Source organism: Stenella coeruleoalba (assembly GCF_951394435.1).
Source record: "Stenella coeruleoalba genome assembly, chromosome: 1".
In the NCBI taxonomy this organism is placed as follows: Eukaryota; Metazoa; Chordata; class Mammalia; order Artiodactyla; family Delphinidae; genus Stenella; species Stenella coeruleoalba.
In genome coordinates, this window is record NC_137169.1 from 78,481,429 (window position 1) to 78,501,967 (window position 20,539).

Sequence of the window (20,539 nt, forward strand, 5' to 3'; positions counted from 1 at the left end):
ACTTAAAAAAATAGTTTGAAGCAAAAACCCAAGATGATAAGATAAATAGCAAAAACATTTTAAAGGATGGGCTCTACTCTTTCTGGCATCTTTGTGCTCTGTTAAGGGGAAGGGAGACCAGGAAATAACGGGTGGCTCTGGTCATGCTCTCTCTGGTCCATGTGGAGCTAAAGGGCACCCACTGGCTAGACAAGAGTTAGCAAAGGTACTTGATTTTTCGACATGGGGCTCCTTATTTCCTCAATTGGTGGATTTCTCAATGGCTTGTTCAAACTCTGAGGTGCTGTGACAGCTCCTGGACTGATTCCGACCACTGAATCCGACGAGTTGAAGCAGAATTTCAAATGCTGTTAACAATGCAGTATGTTGTGCATAAAGATAAATTAATTCACCAGTAATCTCTCTTTTCTCAGAAACATGATTCCGGTGACAGAGTTCCGGCAGTTCTCTGAGCAGCAGCCTGCCTTCCGGGTTCTGAAGCCATGGTGGGACGTATTTACCGATTACTTGTCCGTGGCCATGCTGATGATCGGTGTGTTCGGATGCACTTTGCAGGTAGGTCCCTAGACTCATGTCAAAACAGAGCCAGGGGCTTCCCTGGTGGCGCAGTGGTTGAGAGTCCGCCTGCCGATGCAGGGGATGCGAGTTCGTGCCCCGGTCCGGGAAGATCCCACGTGCCGCGGATTGGCTGGGCCCGTGAGCCATGGCCGCTGAGCCTGCGTGTCCGGAGCCTGTGCTCCGCAACGGGAGAGGCCACAACAGTGAGAGGCCCGCGTACCGAAAAAAAAAAAAAAAAAAAAAAAAAAAACAGAGCCAGAGCAAGTCACTAAGCCGTTGAAACCCCTTTAAAAAGAGTGTGTGATTTTTAACCATGTATATATTAGTTGCTCTTCTGTACTTATGCATGGTGTTTGTAATCATGGCAGGGAGCCTGAAGCCTGATTTCCCAAACTTTCCTAATTAGGTAAATACGGTACTTGTAAGATTTAACAGAGCTCAAAGAGCAGTTGACTATAGTCAAGTAATATTTGATGTCACAAACATCAAAGGGAGCCCTTTATCTCTCAAAGTTGGTTTTATACCCACAGCAAAATATAGAATATAGAAAAATATATTATGTATAGCCAGAGTGCCATTTATATTGTTAAAATGGAATGTTTTTCTTTATCTCTTATATTTACCCCCGATAAGATTTTCTGGGAGGACTGACATTTTGATGAGATATTATCTTACCCAATGCTTAGTTCTGAGTTAAATTGTAACTGAATCATAATTTGTTCTATATAGATACTGTATATTCATATACTGAATCCAGATTTTTTGCAAACCTATGTATCAGGCACCATACTTTTAGGACATATATACCTGTAAGCAGTTCATTTCTAGGGGGAAACTAAATAAACAAACAACAGAAAAGTATTTTTTTTTTCTGAAAAGCTCTATGCAAGTCCAAACGAGACGAACAAGAGAAATGGTGTATTAAAACTTGAGAACCAGTCAGGAAAAGGGAGCTGGGGATGAAGAAAGTGCCAGGAAGAGGAAGGAAAGCTCCAAGTCATGGATATGAGAAAGGACATGACATCACTAGGAAACAGTCATTAGGATTGACACCCTTTGGGTGTCATCAGCATGAGAGTTGAAGCCATGCCCGGGAATGGAGTCACCCCAGGAGAATGTGGTTGGTGAGATGATGTCAGGAATAACAGTAAAGAGTGAATGAATGAAAAGGAGACTCCTCTGGAGAAGGCTGAGTAGGGGCAGCCATAAGGATGGGGGGGAACCAAGAGAGAGGAGGGGCTCAGGTGTGGTCAGTGATGGCAGGTGGTTCAACTAACTCACGGGCTAAGGGGAGAAAAGCAGTAACTAGGGCATTAGAAATCTTAGTGTCACTGGTTGGAAATGTGAATGGGAGTTAAAGGCTTATGGAACTTTCAAGTAGATCATCTGAGAGAAAGGAGAGCCAGGAGAGAGCGAAATAGCTAGAAGTGGTGCAGAGGAGAAATAAAGACCTTTTTAATGTTGATTTTAATAATAGTTAACATCTAGTGCTTCCTACGTGTCAGACACTCTTCTGAACACTTTACACATGTTTTAAATCATTTCATCCTCATGCCAACCCTAGGATATACTATTATCATCCCCGTTTATAGATGCAAAACTAAGGCACAGAGAGATTAGAGAAACTTCCAAGGTGAGTAGCAAAACCCTTATTGAAGTCCAAGCAGTTTGGCCCCAAAGTCCCTATCCTTAATCCCTAACACCATGCTGCTTTTTATTTGTGGGCTGAAAATATCTCGCCCTCCTCCCCCCACCAAAAAAAAGGATGCCAATGAAAAACTAGAGTTTGAAAGAGAGAAAGGGCATTAATTCATTCATAAATAAAACAAATAGTTGTTGAAGAATCTACTGTGTGCCAGGCACTGTTCTAGGGGCCAAGCATTATCAGTGCAGGAGGAAAGAAATAAAAGACAAATATCCCAGCCTTAAAGAACTTAAATTCTGTGGGGGAAAAAACAAGCAAAATAAGCAAAATCAGTTGGTAAATTATATATGTTAGAAGGTAATAAGGACAATGAAAAAGAAAATAAAGCATACGAGGATGGTAGGAGATCACAGCAGGTGAGATTAAGAGTTGTGGTTCTCAAATAGGGTGGCCTCACTGGGAGGTGACTTTTGAGGAGGGAACTGAAGTCGGTGCGGGAGTGGGCCTTGCAGATGTCGTGGAAGCGGGCCTTGCAGATGTCCCGGGAGGAGCCATCCAGACAGAGGGAACAGAAAGAGTAAGAGACACGATGAACAAAGCAGTCACAGGACCCCTCCCCTTCTGCAGGAGAATTTGACATTTGGCTTTCTCAGCTTTCTAGCTCAGCTTCCCTGGGAGCCTGATAGAGGTAGAATGTTAACTGTGTTACTAGGCAACATTGCTTATGGCATAAATGGCTGCTGATTGGTCAACTGCATCTGGGCTGGGAGAATGATAAGCGCCTGGTAGGAAGCCATAGATGGGATTTCTGTGACTGTGGTGACACTTGTAACTGGGCATGTCCCTTGATACATGGAAGGTGTATCTACTGAGTTACAAGAGCTATTGGCTCCTTTGGAGCGTAAGGCATCAAAGCCAGAGTAACTCCGGAATCTGCCTACAGTGGATCTCTTTTTCTTGCATCTGAGATAATCGTGGAGAAGCTTAGGGAGAGACTAGCTCCTGGGCAGCGGTGTGGACCACCACACAGGCAGTTGTGAAGATTTCCCCCAAAGGGAGAGAGTCTGATGCTGCCTGGCTGACAAGCTGTGACTCCAATCCTGTTTCTTTCCAATGATTCTCGTACCAAATGAGGTTTATGATAATACTATAAGTTTGAATGTTGAGATGATCCTAGGAAGACCCCTGGTGATGTCGCAGGCCTGAAGCATGGGTATTCCTCGCATGTTGAGGGAAAAGCCAGGTGGCCAGTGGGCTATAGCAGAGTGAGGAGAAGAGTGGTAGAAGAATGAGGCCTGAGAGGTAACAGCTGCCGGATCATGTAGGGCCTGGAGGCCACTGTAAAAGTTCTGTCCTTGCTCTGACAGAGGTGGGACATGTTTGGAGGGTTGGCATTATCTGACTTAGGTTTTGACAAGACCACTCTAGGTGTTGAGAATACAGTATGGGGGGGGCGGGCAAGAGCTGAAGCAGGGAGATTACTGAGAAGGCTAGTGCAATAATCCAGGGAAGATATGAATCAGATGGCTTGGACCAGGACTGAAGCCGTGGTTCTGGATATATTTTGAAGGAAAAAACATTAAGACTTGCTAGAAAATTGAACTGAGCGTGAGTGATGTGTATGAGAGAAAAAGAGAAATCAAGAATGACTCTTAAGATTTTGGGGCCTGAGCCACTTGGAAAAAGTTTGTTTTTGAGCATGTTGAGTTTGAAATATGTTAGATATCCAAGTGGAGAAGTAAGCAGTTGGATATAAGACCCGGTAGTTCAGGGTAAGAGAAGAATGGTCAGGAGGAAGGATGTGATGGATCCAGGATCCAGGTGGGATTATCCTTGATTTGGGTGGAGGGCGTACCTTCCACAAGATGCATTTTATTGCAGGAGAGGAGAGGCACAGTAAGATGGGAGTGTGTGCCTTGTAGCTTCTGTGAAATAGTAAGTGACACATCTGCTGAGCGATTGTGAGGTAAGGGAGGTAGCAGGATGTGGCAACAAGGTAGGTAGTAGAGAAGGGCGAATTTTGGAGTGGCAAGTTTGGGAAATAGCAGAGGGAGGTGACATAGATCTGCAGGAGGACTCTGTGTCTGTCTTTATTACTGTGCCACGCGCAGCACCAGCACTGCCACAGGACCTGCTTATGAACAAGCACAGGAGTCGTTTCTCCTTTTTTTTTTTTAATTTTTAATTTTATATTGGAGTATGTAGTCGTTTCTCTTGTTTACTTATTTCATAGCAGGATGAAATGCAGAAAAGAGAAACCACACAGAGTATCTATAAGAACTAGTAGCTAACTTGGAACAAAATAAATGAAAATGGTAGTGTGGACCTATGGAAATGTCTATGATGAACATCATTTAGGGATGTGGCCACAGTGAGTTCAGAAGGGGATTCAAGAACAACTTAAGCATCTCTTCCTGAGCCCTGGTCAGAACCCTCTTCCTGGAGCACAGCCCCCGTCATGTCTCTCTGCTGCACAGAAGCATCCCACTTAGCACCCTGCCCAGCACGCTGAGTACCTGCTCCTCAGATGGGTGACCTAATCTGGACACTTCACACACAGGCCTGTTTTATCCTTACAGCCTTTAAGAAGAATATGGACGCCAATTGGGTACAGGAAGTGTAGTCTGAGATGTCAAGATTCTAAAAAATGTGGAATACCCCAAAGGAAGATTCCATCAGAACATGAAGGTTACCAGGCTCAGAATTCATATGGGATGGACCATTTGTTCAACAAACATCCCTAAGCACCCGAGATATGTCAGGCATTATGTGGGGTGCTCGAAACACTGAAAGAGAAATACAGTACAGCCCCTGCCGTCAGACTGCTAATAGTCTACAGACTGTACAAATACAGAAGCGGTGCCATTTGGTGTGTAAGCGCCTTTATGGTGATAGATTTCAAGAGCATTAAATATGATGTCATCTCAGCTACTGGAAGTTAGGGACTTGAGGAGGTGAATTTGAGCTAATTCTCAAAGAATGAGTATACAACTCCAAAATATACATTTTTAAAAAAGAGGAATGGAAGAAAAAATCAGCATAAGCAATAGATTTAGTGTGATCATTTCACAAAGCCCTCATTATGGGTCCTCATGGCATTTTCGGGGGCATCCTGCACTGGGTGGGGCATTCCCACAGAATCCAGGATGCTAATAGCACTCGCATCGAGTGATACTGGTAAGGAACCTGTGCTACCTGTGTGTAGAATCCTTATGTACTTTATTTAGCTCCCAGAAGGACCCTTGGGGAGTAGATTAGTCCCATCTTTCAGGTGAGAATTCTCGTCTGAAAGGTTACGTAATGCCCCCAAAGCCAAGAGGGATGCAGCGAGGGTTCAGATCTCAGGTCAGTTCTCCAGCATGTGGCTTTCACCCCTGTACACCCTGCTGTGGGATATTATGGAATCATTGCAGTTGCACAGATCCTGTGGCCAAATTTTGGCTCGTAAAACAGGATTTTAAGTATAAAAACAAGTGCAAAATGACTAAAAGAGAAAATAGAAAGTTATAAAAAGAATTGATTTTCTGAATTACAGCTTAGATTCTCTAAAAGATTATTCACTATACACCTGCTATTAAAAAAAAAAACTTCCAACCTATAGTGAACATTGAAGAGAAAAGAAATAAGATATAAATTACTGAAGAAAGTAAAACCACTCAGTATTCATATTACAAATGAAAGTAATGTTTCCAAGGGGGAGAATTTAATCTCTTATTTTAGCTCTCTTATGATAATCCTCTGAAATTGGTTTAATGACTGATAACTTCATAAACAAAAGGTTCTCTGTGAAGCTCAAAATCCTTTCCCATTTCCAAGGTGATCTTACAATAATCAAAATATGTTTTTATGCCTTGATTTTCCTTTTGTGAAATGAAAGTGCAGTCATTCTGATCTTACTTACAAAACAAGTTAACGCTTGGGGTTTGAAAACACGACAAAGCAAAATCTAAGTAGGGTTAGAAGAGCACTCTGGTGGTAAACTAGGAATCCAATTATTTTGGACTATTTTCTAAATGGCTTCTTCCAATGGCAAACACTATTTCATTATCTCTTTATTCCTAAAAGATTGTGTGCCTATAGGTTTAACACTATGTAGCTTTAAAGATACTGGGGGAAGGAGGAAGTCATCGACTATCAATGGGATGTTGATTCTTTCTTGCCCTGATGTAAAAGGATTAAAGTCAACACTTGTCTTACTCATCTGACAAATATTTATTCGTTTCTGAGCAAGTAGCTATTTTCAAGGCTGCCATGGGATAAGAGCATGCATAAAGAGCATTCCTTAGATTACATCAGAAAGAAACAAAGAAACAAATATAAACTCATTGTAAACCAGGAGAGTGTACGCATCCTATTTCTGTACAGTCACAGACCCTCAAGGACCCATAGCGTAAACACCCAATCTTGTGCTATAAATAAACAACATTATTCAACTACTCAAAACACTCAATAAAATAGACGAAATCCTGAAAGGTCAACACGTTGCTTCCTGGAAAAATAAGATTGCTTTAGATCTCTGCTCCGTGACTCCAGGTTATCTTATGATGACCAAATCCACAACAGCCCATCGTCAGGCCATTACCAAATATAGAGTTAACAGTTAGAAACCAGAAGCAGGAACTGGAAGACAAGCCCCCTGAAAACCCTAGGGGACTGCTCTGTGACTGCTACACAGGAAAGACATTTCCTGCTTTCTGAATTGGGTGGGGGGGGGGGGGGGAAGCCAAGGGAATGATTTCAATGACTTGAAACCATCTACCAAAAAAAAAATTCCTTGTGGACTAAGCCAGTCGCCAGGAGCAAACTGGCTGGCACCAGCAGGATCACACTGGACAAGAGTTGGTGCATCTGAGCTGCTTGGTTGGAGTTAATCCCCACTTTTATTTTTGGTACATACTCAACTGCTTCTCTGATTTAGAACCATCAGCATCAACGCCATGGCACATGGCCTTCAGCCGATAATGCTCACAGGCAGTTCACTGGAAAGCACGGGTGGTAAAAATTATAGACCGCAGAGGGATTTCAGAGTAGTTCATTTTGATAATGTGCCCTGAATCCTTGCTTCTATAATACCTCTCTCCCCCAGTCCTCTGTCCCATACTAACCGGGATCTCTAGTAGATCTTTTTCTTTTGCCAGATCTGAATTTACAGATGGAGACTCAGAAATTCGTACTTAGATTAGCCTATTGTTTAAGGTGAAATTCAGAATGCTAATGAAACAGCAGATAGCACCAATGGGTAGGCTTAAAATGAAGACCTCGTCTACGATATGTTTTATAAAGTTTCTGTGTACCCACGACATGTCAATATTCTACTTCAGTCTTTGGAGAATATGAAACAAAAATCATTTGATGGTGAACATAATTTTAAAGAAAACCTTTCGCATCTCTGTAGGGATGGCGGTAGATGCTGTGAGAGAAACACTACTTCAGAATCCCTGTTACATCTAGTAACAAAAATATGCCTCAGTTAGGACTTCCTTGTTATGGTGGTTTATTCAAACTGATACTTTTTTCTTCCCTAGAACTTTATTTCTTGTCATCTATCACCTTGACAACTTAATGTGCAGTGAATTCCTGGCCACAAGAATAATATATGAGTGCCTTTCACCTCACTTGCTTGGGTTTAACACAGGGCATGAATCTAAATGCTTTTCTTAGATCATCGGATGCCGTCCAATGCCAGTCAGTGAATGGGGAACATTTCCTTTTATTTCACTGTTATGGATTGTTATGACCATGTTGCCATTGATTGTTTAATATTACATCTTTTCCCTCAAATAATAAAGCACTGACAGAGTACTGGATTTTTTTCCTATGTGAAGCAAATGAGATTTACTGTATATTTAGTCTCTGTTGTGGATCCTGTACTGTAAATCACCAAAATGCATGTTTAAAAATCTCTGTTAAGTGGGTTTATCATGATATGGAGGGAGATAATCTTGTATTTCTAATCAGGACCCCTGATTTGGAGACCCTCCCCGATCCTCTCATCCTATCAGGCGAACAGATCCACTTGAATTCTTCTGTCCTCGCTTGGTTCCTCTCCAAGGCCCTTCTTTCCCATTTCGCTGAGAACACTGACCACATCTGGATCCTCCCAGCCATACAGTGACCCTGTGCTAAGGCTTAGGCCAACACTGGACTACATTTTAATTACAAGGCTAGTAAGTTTCTAGGTTATATCTGGAGTCTTCTATTTAATATAAATAATGAGCGCTGCTCCTTTGTCCCCTATACTACTGTTTTCTTGTAAAATCCTGCATTTTTATTATTTTATAATCCCTATTGTTTTGGGACATCTGGCCTTCATATAGTTTTTCTTTAAATCTAGTGTTATTGTTTTGTGTCTAATTTTTAAACTATGAAATAAAACACTCCCAACTAGAAAGATACATACCAACTAAAAGATTTAACAAAAAATAAGATACCACTCAGAATGGCAACAAAAACTATCAGATATCTAGGAATTAAGCTAATCAAGAATACACAGAGACTTCCCTGGTGGCACAGTGGTTAAGAATCCGCCTGCCAATGCAGGGGACGCAGGTTCGAGCCCTGGTCTGAGAAGATCCCACATGCCGTGGAGCAACTAAGCCTGTGCGCCACAGCTACTGAGCCTGCGCTCTAGAGCCCACGGGCCACAACTGCTGAGCCTGTGCACCCCAACTACTGAAGCCCACGCACCTAGAGCCCACGCTCCGCAACAAGAGAAGCCACGGCAGTGAGAAGCCCGCGCACATAACGAAGAGTAGCCCCCGCTCACCGCAAGTAGAGAAAGCCCGCGCGCAGCAACAAAGACCCAACGCAGCCAAAAATAAATAAATAAATAAGTTTATAAAGTAAAAAAAAAAAAAGAATACACAAGAACTTAAAAACTTTTAAATGCCTAGTCAATGACATATAAGACAATTTGAATAAATGGAAAGACATTGTATGTCTTTGGATGGCACAAACTTGATATTACAAAGATGTTCAGTCCTCACAAATTAGTTTATAAATTCAAAGCAATATTAAGAAAAGTCTAGTTAGATTTTTTTTTAAGAAAAAGCAACTTGGTGAACATATACCAAAATTTATTTGAAGAGTGCTCACTTATGGTGGTGAAGAGGAATAGAATGGTGTAAGGTGATAAAAGGAAAGAAAAGAAACAGAGGAGGAAGAGGAGATGAAGGAGATGGGGAGGGAGGGGTTTTGCAGGACCTGATAACATACTGTACCTTGAGAAATATGGAGAGTTCAGCCCTCTGCCCCGAGGGTCCCCAATCCCACCGCACACACAACAAAACACTTTGACTATATGAACTAATTTCTTCAGAAGCTCCATCTAATTCTCATCCCTTTTCCAGTTGTAAATTTATAAATCTCTGTGCAAATATTCTATTTCACAAGCAGGAAATTTCCTAACTCTAGATTTCACAAGTGGGTAAATTGTTAGCTCTAAGATTTAGCATCCCTCTGTTTCAAAAACAAAACTCTAGTTGGAAGAATTACCTCTAATTGTTAGGAATAGAAACTTTATAAGGCCAGGCCTCGTCTGTAGGGTTCATTCCCACATCCCCAGAATGAAAGACAATAGCAGTCCTGTGGGTCATGTGTAAGCGCTCACCAGAGTTCATTCTGTGGAATGAAGGGACGAGTGAGTGAGGAAAAGTGGATGAGACATTTTTGGCATGTGCTAATGTACAGTGAGCATTTAACGGCTGTGGAAAGGGACTGAGACCTTTGAATTACAGAGATACTGCGCTAATTTCTGGGTATTTTACACCATAACTTAAGAGATTGTGACCAGCATAAAAGAGAGACCAAAAACCCTTATATGAGACCTGGCTGAAGGTATATATAGCCTAAAGTTGAGAAGATTGATGGGACTATGAAAACAGACAGGAGATGCTCAGAGAGCTGCCATGTGGAAAGTGTAGATGTTTTAAACTGATTCCACGTGTCCTAGAACACCAAATAGAACCAACAGCAGAAGTTTTAGGAAAGAAGATTTTCGCTCAATACAAACTCAACTTTCAAAAAGTTAACAACTTTCTGAAAATGTCATGTTAGGTAGTGAGATTCCTATTATTGCAGATGCCCATTGTAGAGAGTGAATAGCCTGGTGGAGGGGAGGCTACAAGGAGAGTCCACGTGTCCTCAGACAGAACCATGCGCATTTGTCTTTAACATATAATAAATAGTTCCAGGCAATGGGGTTAGGCAGTGATAAAAATGACAAGGCCCTGCCAAAAAAATAAAGATACATTTAAAATATAATGTCAGATGTAAGTGCTTTGTAAGGAAAAAGCAGTGTAAGGAGAGAGAGGGACAGGGGTCCTACTTTAAGTAGGGTTGTCCTCTCTGAAAAAGTCACATTGGAGCAGAACTAAAGGAACTGAGAGAGGGAGGTATGTGGGTATCTGGGAGAAGAACATTCCAGGCAAAGGAATCACAAGAGGCCAGTGTGGCAGATATAGAGACAGCACGGGGGAGTGTAGCCCCTTGCAGTGTTTTCTTGCTAGGATCCACTGTGTAAGACTTGAAGTCAGTATTGACCTAAATTGAGCATTACTGCAAATGTCAGCCTTCTGAGATTTAAGCTTCAGACTTGCCAGAGTTAAGAAAAAGCATTTAATCCTGCGGTATCTGGAACCTGGGACCTTATGAACTACCAAAACAATTAGTATTACCTCTTTGTTGACACTTAACTAACCACAGTGTGTGGAAGCAAATGTTAAGAACATATCTCATGGCCCATTCAAGACTTCAGGTTGCTAAAAGGCAGGATCTGTGTGTGAGACATCTTTGTACCCACCTTTGTGTCTTAGACCTAACGCTCAAGAAATGTGTGTTGAGTGAATGCATCAATGTGCTTCAGCAGCTCTAAGAATTCATTGACTCTTTTAATAATAAAAACAATTGTACAAACTGTCATTTAAAACTGGATCATAAACTGATGGAGGAAAGCTTTGTGTGGGATAATTAACGACAAGGTGATAAAAATCAGATCTCCCCTGCAAAAAGTAGAAAAAGCGGCCAGCAGCAAATGATCTCTCTTTAGTAGCATCAGAGATTAACCACAGCACTCTGCAGAGCTGGACAGGAATACTAGGAGCATCTTCTCTAGAGTAATTAGCATAAACCTAGTGCCAGAGAAGGGAGACAGGCCCTTATGCTTGAGCAATAAACCTGAAAGAAAAAGTCCTTTGAGGATGTACCGCAAAAATGTGCTAATAATAGATCAACAATTCCGACTTGTATATGTTATATGCCCTCACATGTTAGAAAACTACAGCCAAAGTCTGTGTATAAAAAAAAATCATGCTGTTGTGACAGAGAAACTTAAGAAACGATAGACATTGAGGCACCTCAGTAGAGCAAGTTACAGAATCATTTCAGTGAGACCAATGAAGTATATTTTTACAGAACTGAGAATTTATGTTTTGGCCATATGTGGTTGTTTTATAATAAAGTTGAATGCCATGGTGAAAACCAGGTTTTTCTTACCCGGATGATTGCCCATTCATACAGATGTCGTATGGAGAAGAATATTTCGGGCATCCCCAAATAAACCACATTATGAGTGTTGATTGAGTTCTGTAACAGTATTAGTACTTGATCTTGTACCCATGGAATAGATTTTATGAACTGCCCTGAGAGCCTAAAAACCTCCATGTTGTTTTGTGGGAAAATGGTTTCTTCTTTCTAAACAACGAGTTTTCAAATGAACTTTTGAGGGCTTGCTAATGTTCATTAACTATTTAGTATACTTTAGTCTTTTGGAGATTTTTTAAAATTCGTTTAAAATTTAGTGGTTTCTGAGTCATGGTGATATTTTCATGATATTTGTTTATTCTAATCTAAGAAGGTTATAATCCTGCACTAGTTAAATGTCTTTTAAAAATAAAAATAATAGAATTTCAGAATTGGAAAAGAATTTAGAGGTGATTTAGTATAAGTTCTCATCCAGTATAGAAATCTTTTATAGTTCCTTGATGGATTAATATCTAGTTTCTACTTGAGTGTATTTGGTGATAGCAAGAAGTGTTCTGTTTAATGAAATTTTTGCTATGAAACTGCAGATAAATCAGTGCATATTTATTGAATGTTGACTAGGTTCCCAGCACTGTTAGGTATTATTGGGAATAAAAAATAATTTAAGGCTCCATCTCTGCCCCAAAGGAGCTTAAGGAAGAAGCAAAATAACACATTCATTCATTGTACCAGTTTATTCAGTATGCGATGTTATAGGCACTGTGCTAAGTTCTGACAACACAAAACTTGGTCTTGGACCTGAAGTTGTTTAAACTGTTGCAAAGATGGACATTCACATACATCCTTCTAAAACAGAAGATAATTGCTGCGGGGTGTGTGTGTGTGTGTGTGTGTGTGTGTGTGTGTGTGTGTGTTCATATTGCAATGACCATATATTGCAATAGCTGCAAAAGAGGAAGGATAGTTAAGTCTACCTGGGGAAATCACGTTTCTTGATATTCTAGGTAGGATGGTTTAAATTATATTCCTGAAAAAAAAAATGTGTTGTGGTGTGTTACAAAGAATAAGACTTGTGGGGCAAATGTCCACATGGACGTGTCTAGCAAATAAGACTTTCAGCTTTTTAGATGTAACAGCACTTTATTTCTAAGAATAAAGGAGTAAAGGCTTTTAAATGTACACATGACTGTTCATCATGTAATAGCAAGTTTAAATCTTTAGCCCTCCCAAGAAATAAACTATGCTAACTGGCAATATTAGAGTTAGCTACTTTAAATTTGAGTTGGCATCTCCCTACTCAAGGTATATTAGTCTTAAGAGCTAGTGAGATTCTTTGCACCGATACCTAAAGCTAAGGCTGTGTAATCTTAAATTCCAATACATTAGCTTATGTTTTGGGATGTTGATGTTAAGTTTTAAAATGTTGCTGCTGGATACTGGACTCAGAAAATACCTAATGCATGATGAGACAATGTTGTAGAGATCCCTTTCTGAATCACTTTTGTGTATCATTGTACTGGTCAGTTTCTTAACTTAATATTTTTAGAAATTCTGCAGTATCCGCCACAAATCTTTTGTCTAATAAGCAGGCCATCAGCTACATCATCATTTTACCTTGTAAGGAACCTCATATGCTCAGCGGAAATATAAAATCTTGGTTAATTTTTATAACTTCAGCTAGGTCAAGTAAATTAAAGAGAAGAGTTAAATCTTTCCCCAGAGCTTCAAGCAGAAAGCATGGACTCTGCCATGTGATTTTGGGTAAAATACATGGCCTTTCTGAGCCAGTTTTATTAAAGGAGCAGGCTTGGCATCATTTCCACTTCACAGATAAGAAAAAAAAATGATGGTAAAATAGAAATTTATTATTTTTAGTCTTTTAAACTACAGACTTCAAATGCCTTCTCTTCATCTGGGGCATTTCCATATGTCACAGGTGTGATGAGTTGGGCCTCTGATTGAGAGAAGTCTGAGATCAAGGTCCACATGCCCAATTCTTCCCTCCCACAGCTATCTGCCTTCCTCTCCCAGAGGATCTGCAGGAGCTATATAGACAGAGGACAAGACAGGCAAAAGCACATTTAATGAAAACTAAGCTCTGGCCCCAAACCTCACCGTCACTCTCCTGGTGAGCTAGGCTAGAACTCGGTTAAGTCACAAGGACTTCCTTTGCCTAAGTGCTGAAGACCTGGACCAGAAGCTGGAGGAAGCACAGGAAGCCTCCTTACCCTCTTTCCCTGTACTTTAATCTCTGTTTGCCCAGATGAAGAAAAGGGGAACCTGGGCAAGGAGGAGACAGGGTGAGGAAGGGGTGGGGAGGAGGAAATTGACTATTGATTCTCCCTAAAGCCAAGAGGAGAGCTTATGTGAGCTATCCTCCCCTGGCCCTCCTAGGGTATAATCCACTTCCAAGAGAGAGCAGCTCCAGACCCACCCTATCACATCAACTTCAAGGAAGAAGAGAGACTTCAAAGTGATGGCTTCTAAGAGGAGCTCTAAAAAGAGACTCCAAACAAACTAATTCCAAGAGATCCCCTGCTTGAACTCAGAGCCTTAACCCCTTATGAGCACCAAGGTTTAATACTACTCCTGAAATGTTGCCATGTCTACTTGCCCTCCTTCTAGAAAGAAGTAAGGAGGAACAAAGAAGAGTCTTGAGTCCTGCCCAGAGATCAGCCATCTAGATGAGTCAGAAAAAAGGAAAAATCCATAACTGAAATTCACCTTATATGGTAAAAGATCTATTCGCTTGGAATGTGTGGAACCAAATTAATGGTATTTCTGCAGTCCAGGATAGCTTAACTTCCAAAAAGCATAATGGCTGGGAAAAAAATTCTCCTACCGTCCACCACACCTAAATGATAAATTGTCATGACTCTTACCTTACCTACAAGTCTTCTTGTCATAACAAGGTACAGCTACCACAGCCTGGCAGTTGACATCATTCACTTGCCGAGTACTAGAGCAAATTATTCTTTGATTACTATAGAAAATTTCTAAAATAAATGATCTTTTTTTAAAAAGATTCTTTTAATAGTTTTTTGTTTATTTGTATGATTCCAGTGTTAGAATTCTGTATCTTTGTGCTGTTTGTACATTGGTGTGGATAGTCCAGAGGATTTATGTTTCTCCGGGACTCTCCCAATTTCATTTATCTTACTACTGCTCACAGATTTATCAGTGAACTGCAGGGTGTCCAGAGATAAGTCAGTTGAGTACAGAACTATGGTTTCAGTCCCTGGGGGTCGCTTCAGAGCTTTTTCTTATTTCAAGAGCATAATTATAAATATTTCAAAATTTTAAGCACCAGAAACAAATTGTCTTGGTTATGAATCACTAACAATATGTTCCTAATGTTTATCCATAGTTTTTGTAGATGCACTGAATTTTCTCGCATGGTTTGACTTTGAAATGGATGCTTTCCACTTAGATCTTATATTGCCATGGATCGGGCTTCCCTGATGGCGCAGTGGTTGAGAGTCCGCCTGCTGATGCAGGGGACACGGGTTCGTGCCCCGGTCCGGGAAGATCCCACATGCCGCAGAGCGGCTGGGCCCGTGAGCCATGGCCGCTGAGCCTGCGCATCCAGAGCGTGTGCTCCGCAACGGGAGAGGCCGCAACGGTGAGAGGCCCGCGTACCGCAAAAAAAAAAAAAAAAAAAAAAAAAAAATTGCCATGGATTAAATAATTCATTAGTCTACTTGGCTTATGGGAAAATGCCATGAAGCAAAATGAAAACAGTTTTGAATCTCGTCCACTCCCTCATTTTTCTTTTCTTTTTTTGTGTCCTGGAGAAGCTTTTCTCAAAAGAAAGGAGACGAAAACATAACATAGATACAACTAAAATACAAGCTACAGGAAACGAAAGCATCCTTGATGGCTGGAAAGTCTCAGGCTGACCAAGGGTTTAAAAAAAATTCACATTCATAGTATGTATAGTCATCCTTACCCTCTAAAAGTCAGTGTCTGTATATTCATAGTGGTAGGAGAATTGCCTTTATTAAGAGAGGTATCAAAATGCATACAGGATCCTAAAGTAGGTGTGATGGTTTCTTCTTTCACTTGGAAATGAAATGAATAGGTTGTGCCTCCCAAATCTGGCACTCTCTTTGTGTACCTTCAATGAGTCAGCACTTAGCTCCGGCTTTAGGAATCACTAGGCTGACATCACTTGGCAATTTGGAGGTTGTGTGAAGTGAGCTGTTTCATCTCAGAGGAAGGTAGCTAAGGCAAATTTTTCCAGATGTCCACTGGCATCTGATTTTATACATGTGTGTACTTGCCGTTGTTGTGGTTTGTTTTCCTTTGGGGAGGGGGCACAGTGTGTGTTTATTCACCTCATATTTAGTACATACTTACTTTGTGCCAGGCAACGTCAACAAGGTTGGAGCTTGCCTTTAGAGAGCTTATTGGTCTAGGAGGTAAAATGATAATAGCCAATTACACTGTGTTTCCACAGGTACTACGATAGAGGGAAAATCAGTACTTAAAAACTGCTCCAGTTAACTGTATACTTTTGTTCTGTTAATGTATAGTAATGACTCGGGTAATTATGCTTTAACTTTTTCAATGTTTAATTCTTCCACCAGACTGGTGGCATTTTATGTTCCTCAAGCAGAGAAATTTCTGATGATGCTTCACTAGAGAAGATTTGCTTGATGTCTGGTTTTTAATCATGTACAGATGAATCCTATAGCAAGTGTAGTGTTGTTATACCTTATCACCAAGAGAATTCGTTAATTCAAAAATCTAAGTTTTAGGGCTTCCCTGGTGGCGCAGTGGTTGGGAGTCCGCCTGCCGATGCAGGGGACGCGGGTTCGCGCCCCGGTCCGGGAGGATCCCACGTGCCGCGGAGCGGCTGGGCCCGTGAGCCACGGCCGCTGAGCCTGTGCTCCGCAACGGGAGAGGCCACGAGGGTGGGGCCCGCGTACCACAAAGAGAATAAAATATAAAAAAAAAAAAAAAAAAAAATCTAAGTTTTAATCAGCTCACCCCTCCAACCCCTTCGATTTTTTTCCCTAGGACATTGCCTTCATGCCCCAGAGGTGCCAGGGTATGATCTTGTGCCTCTCCTTTTCCTGTTGCTATTGAGGAAATGAGCAACCAATAAAAACAGACTTTTTACTCAACCCTTGTGTTTATTAATAAACATCTGAAAGTTTGTCAATTATCTCTAGACTGCTCGCTCTCTTTCTCTCTTTACTCTCTGGGTCTAAACTTCCTCCATACGCAGGGTGTTATTTCCTGACCAACACATGAGTTTTAAACATTGTCATTAAAGAAGAAAGATACCATATGCACAGCAGGCAGGAAATGATGCCACACCCTTGCAGTTATGCTTTTCCATTTCCCCTGGAGACAAGGACTCGTTTGTGTTAGTGAGAGTGATGCAGTGTGTGTGGTGATCATGGATGCCTGTTTTTGTGCTCCAGGGGTGATTGCCCCCAAATACACATGTATTGGACTTGGAGAATAGTAAGCCTTTTGAATATGACATTTGCTGAGAATGAAATCACTTAAACCTTCGCCCTTTTAAAACCATCTTCCCTGCCTTTTCAGTTCCTTCTTTCTCAACAAGATTTCTTGGTACTTAAAATATTTTCAGTAGTTAGCCTTAAAACAGATTCTGCATTCTCAGAGTTAATCCTATCACTGATGAAGGTAAATCTCACATCTCTTGAGGGTAGATGCTTTGTCTTCTAGCATCTTATTTCTGAGAGAACATAATTAGTTTGTACATTAACTGATAACTTAGTGACATGAAAGTTAATTCCCTTCCCTTGTATCTCCATCTCTTTTCCCAGGAGAAATGGGTCTACCTCAGAAAGGAAGAGCAACAGTCCACCTTTTTATTTATTTATTTAAAAAAAATTTTTTTTGGCCACGCCGTGCGGTATGCAGGATCCTAGTTCCCCTTCCAAGGGTCGAACCTGCACCCGCTGCAGTGGAAGCTCGGAATCCTAACCACTGGACCGCCAGGGAGGTCCCATCTTTTTAATCTTATTCCTTGTTCTTCCCAAATGCAGCCCTTTGCCTCCTGTCTCTGGAACCCACAAGGTTCTGACCTTACCCTCCCCGCAAAACCTATCCAAGTCCAGCAGCTTCAAGGCCCAAATGAAGTTGCTCCTACTGCATGAATCCTTCTCTGCTCACTGCAAGCCTTAGCTTTTATTTCATTTACCACATCATTCACATGGTATATATACAGCCTTGCATGCACTGTTGTTTGACTTTTCATGTGGCTATTTATGTCTCTCCAATGAGACTGTAAGTGCTTTTAGTTATGCCGCCCTGATTTTCCTATAATGGTTAGCATAAAGTAAATATTCAATAAGTTTTAGTAGATATTCAATAAAGTAGATATTCAGTAAGTTTTAGAACGTTAGTTATGCCTCCTTGATTTTCCTATAATGGTTAGCATAAAGTAAATATTCAATAAGTTTTAGTAGATATTCAATGAAGTAGATATTCAGTAAGTTTTAGAACGTTAGTTATGCCTCCTTGATTTTCCTATAATGGTTAGCATAAAGTAGATATTCAATAAGTTATAAACTGTCCTTATAGTTTTAGACTATATGGATAGTCTGTCCTTAGTATCTCTCCGAACAAGCCCTGGGGAATAGGTCTTTGGGATCTGTTTCTTGCTAGGTCACTCTCAGATCAGCAGAGATAGCTTGTTTTGTTCTATCAGACTGGGGACAAATCTGGACAATCAGCTTCAGGGTGCAACCCTTTGGAACCAGTTGTATTTGAATCTATGGAGTGGAGGGAGGGTAAAAGATAATCACCTTTCTGTTGGCCCACCTGCCACTTTGTGGCTCCAGTCTACATGTCTGTATCCAACTTGCCATAACCAAGTTAAAGCACCATCTTTTAAACGAACAGATCACAACCTAGAGAATACCCCCGGGTCACACATTAACATATTGGAATGACGCCTGCTGTTTCACCATATGCAGCAAGTTTTCTCACTCCTTTCAGTGATAATAGAGTCATAACTAAGATTTAAAGTCTAAACCAGAGAAATAATTTGGGGGTTACAGTTCATAGAAAAAATATTGTACTTAATTGTTGAGGTTGTAGGAAAGTAAGTACTCTCATATGCTGTTAGGGGGAGATGTATAAAGGAATCCAGCCTTTTCTTGTGGGGAGAGGAATTTGACATTGCAGGTTTACCTTGTTTGGCGCTACCCAAGCAATGTTGATTCTTCATAATGGCAGTCTTGAGACTAATTTTATATTACAGCACACTGTCTCTCTCTTATGAAAAGATAGTAAAGCAAGAGTTATGCTTGAAAACACTCCCTGTGTTCAACGGGTATAGCCATGATAAAATATAAAAGGAGGTACCAAAAATGCATACATGGACTCAAAAACAAGATAAACACTTCTGTGGAGCACAAATGGAATACTGAGTGGGGCTGAAGCAACAGCTGGGCTGTCATCCAAACGCAGGCAGTAGCGGCCAGGAGCTCAGCTCCTGCCAGTAAAGGAACTAAAAATGCACCAAGCAAGATAAGAGACCGGAGCCTGGTCACTGTTTGGAGCCAAAGGTCCTCACTCCCAAAAGGAAGCTGAAAAGAATGGCAATTAACTGGCCGCTGGAGCTGGTACTTCAGAGGAAACCGTGCATCTGGGGTGCCTCCCAACCAGGAACTGAGTCAGCCTGCCCATGTCTCCCTGACTGGAACTGTGAGATCCTGACATCACAGTAGAACATCAAAACACCATGACGAGCCCTAATGGTGGACTGGGGAGCTGGGTGCAGGAAACCACAAAAGAGTGCGCAAGAGAAAACAATCTCAGAACAAGCCTACCACCCAGAACACGTGAAGAAAATTATGTTAAGAAACTCTCTCAGCAAAACTGAGTTGGAATATTGATACTCTCCACTTGAGATGAAACTAAGTTTTAAAACAAGCAGTGAAGTTAAAATAAATACATTTACTTTAAAAAGTTCAGAAAAGGGCTTCCCTGGTGGGGCAGTGGTTGAGAGTCCGCCTGCCGATGCAGGGGACACGGGTTCGTGCCCCGGTCTGGGAAGATCCCACATGCCGCGGAGCGGCTGGGCCCGTGAGCCATGGCCGCTGGGCCTGCGCGTCCGGAGCCTGTGCTCCGCAACGGGAGAGGCCACAACAGCGAGAGGCCCGCGTGCCAAAAAAAAAAAAGTTCAAAAAAAATGAAATAAAAAGCAGAAAAAATAGATTTAGAGTGGTCAAAGAAATAACATTAAAAAGTAGGTAGATATGACATAAGATCAAATGGATATAAAAAATTTAGAGATCATGGAAATTAAAAAGCCACTGAACTTTAAAATATCAATAGGTAGAATAATGACACTGTACTCAGTTGTAGAAAGATGTAATGAATTAGATAAGAGTTCTGAGTTACCCAGAGGCCAGCACAGAGAGAGACAGGTATTAAAAAGCACAAACACACACCCGTGGAAGATCAGTTGAGAGACTCTAACGTACATCTAATAGGAATTGCAGAAAAAAATGGAAGAAATGATGAAGCAAGTTTTGAAGCAATTATTTAAGGAGATTTTGCTAAAGTTTTCCAAAATTGAAGAAAGTCAAATCCTTAGCTACAGATACCAAGCAGTGTTCATCTACATACACTTAAAATTAAAGTGAAACTATAGAAGATCTGGGGTTAAAGGTAAAATCTTCAAAGCTACCCTAGAGAATTATTAAGGGAGATACTTTAATCAAAAGGAAAAGGAACCCAGGGGCAAGATAAAGGATCTAAGAAAATTGGTGAGCACATGATAAATATGTAAATAATCACAAGCAACTACAGATTATTTTTTTTTAATTGTGTGTTTCAAAGGAAAGCTAAAACAAACTCTGGGAG

The 20,539-nt window shown here is 41.0% G+C and overlaps 1 protein-coding gene across 1 annotated transcript in view; it reads left to right on the forward strand.

Moving 5' to 3' along the window:
- Nucleotides 1-20,539, forward strand: part of LRRC8C (leucine rich repeat containing 8 VRAC subunit C) — a 92,433-nt gene that overhangs the window by 58,050 nt on the left and 13,844 nt on the right. Inside the window, exon 2 of the mRNA XM_079904331.1 lies at nt 414-555. Within this exon, the coding sequence (XP_079760457.1) occupies nt 418-555 (138 nt within the window). The 5' untranslated portion in view covers nt 414-417. The remainder of the gene's footprint in view (nt 1-413; nt 556-20,539) is intronic.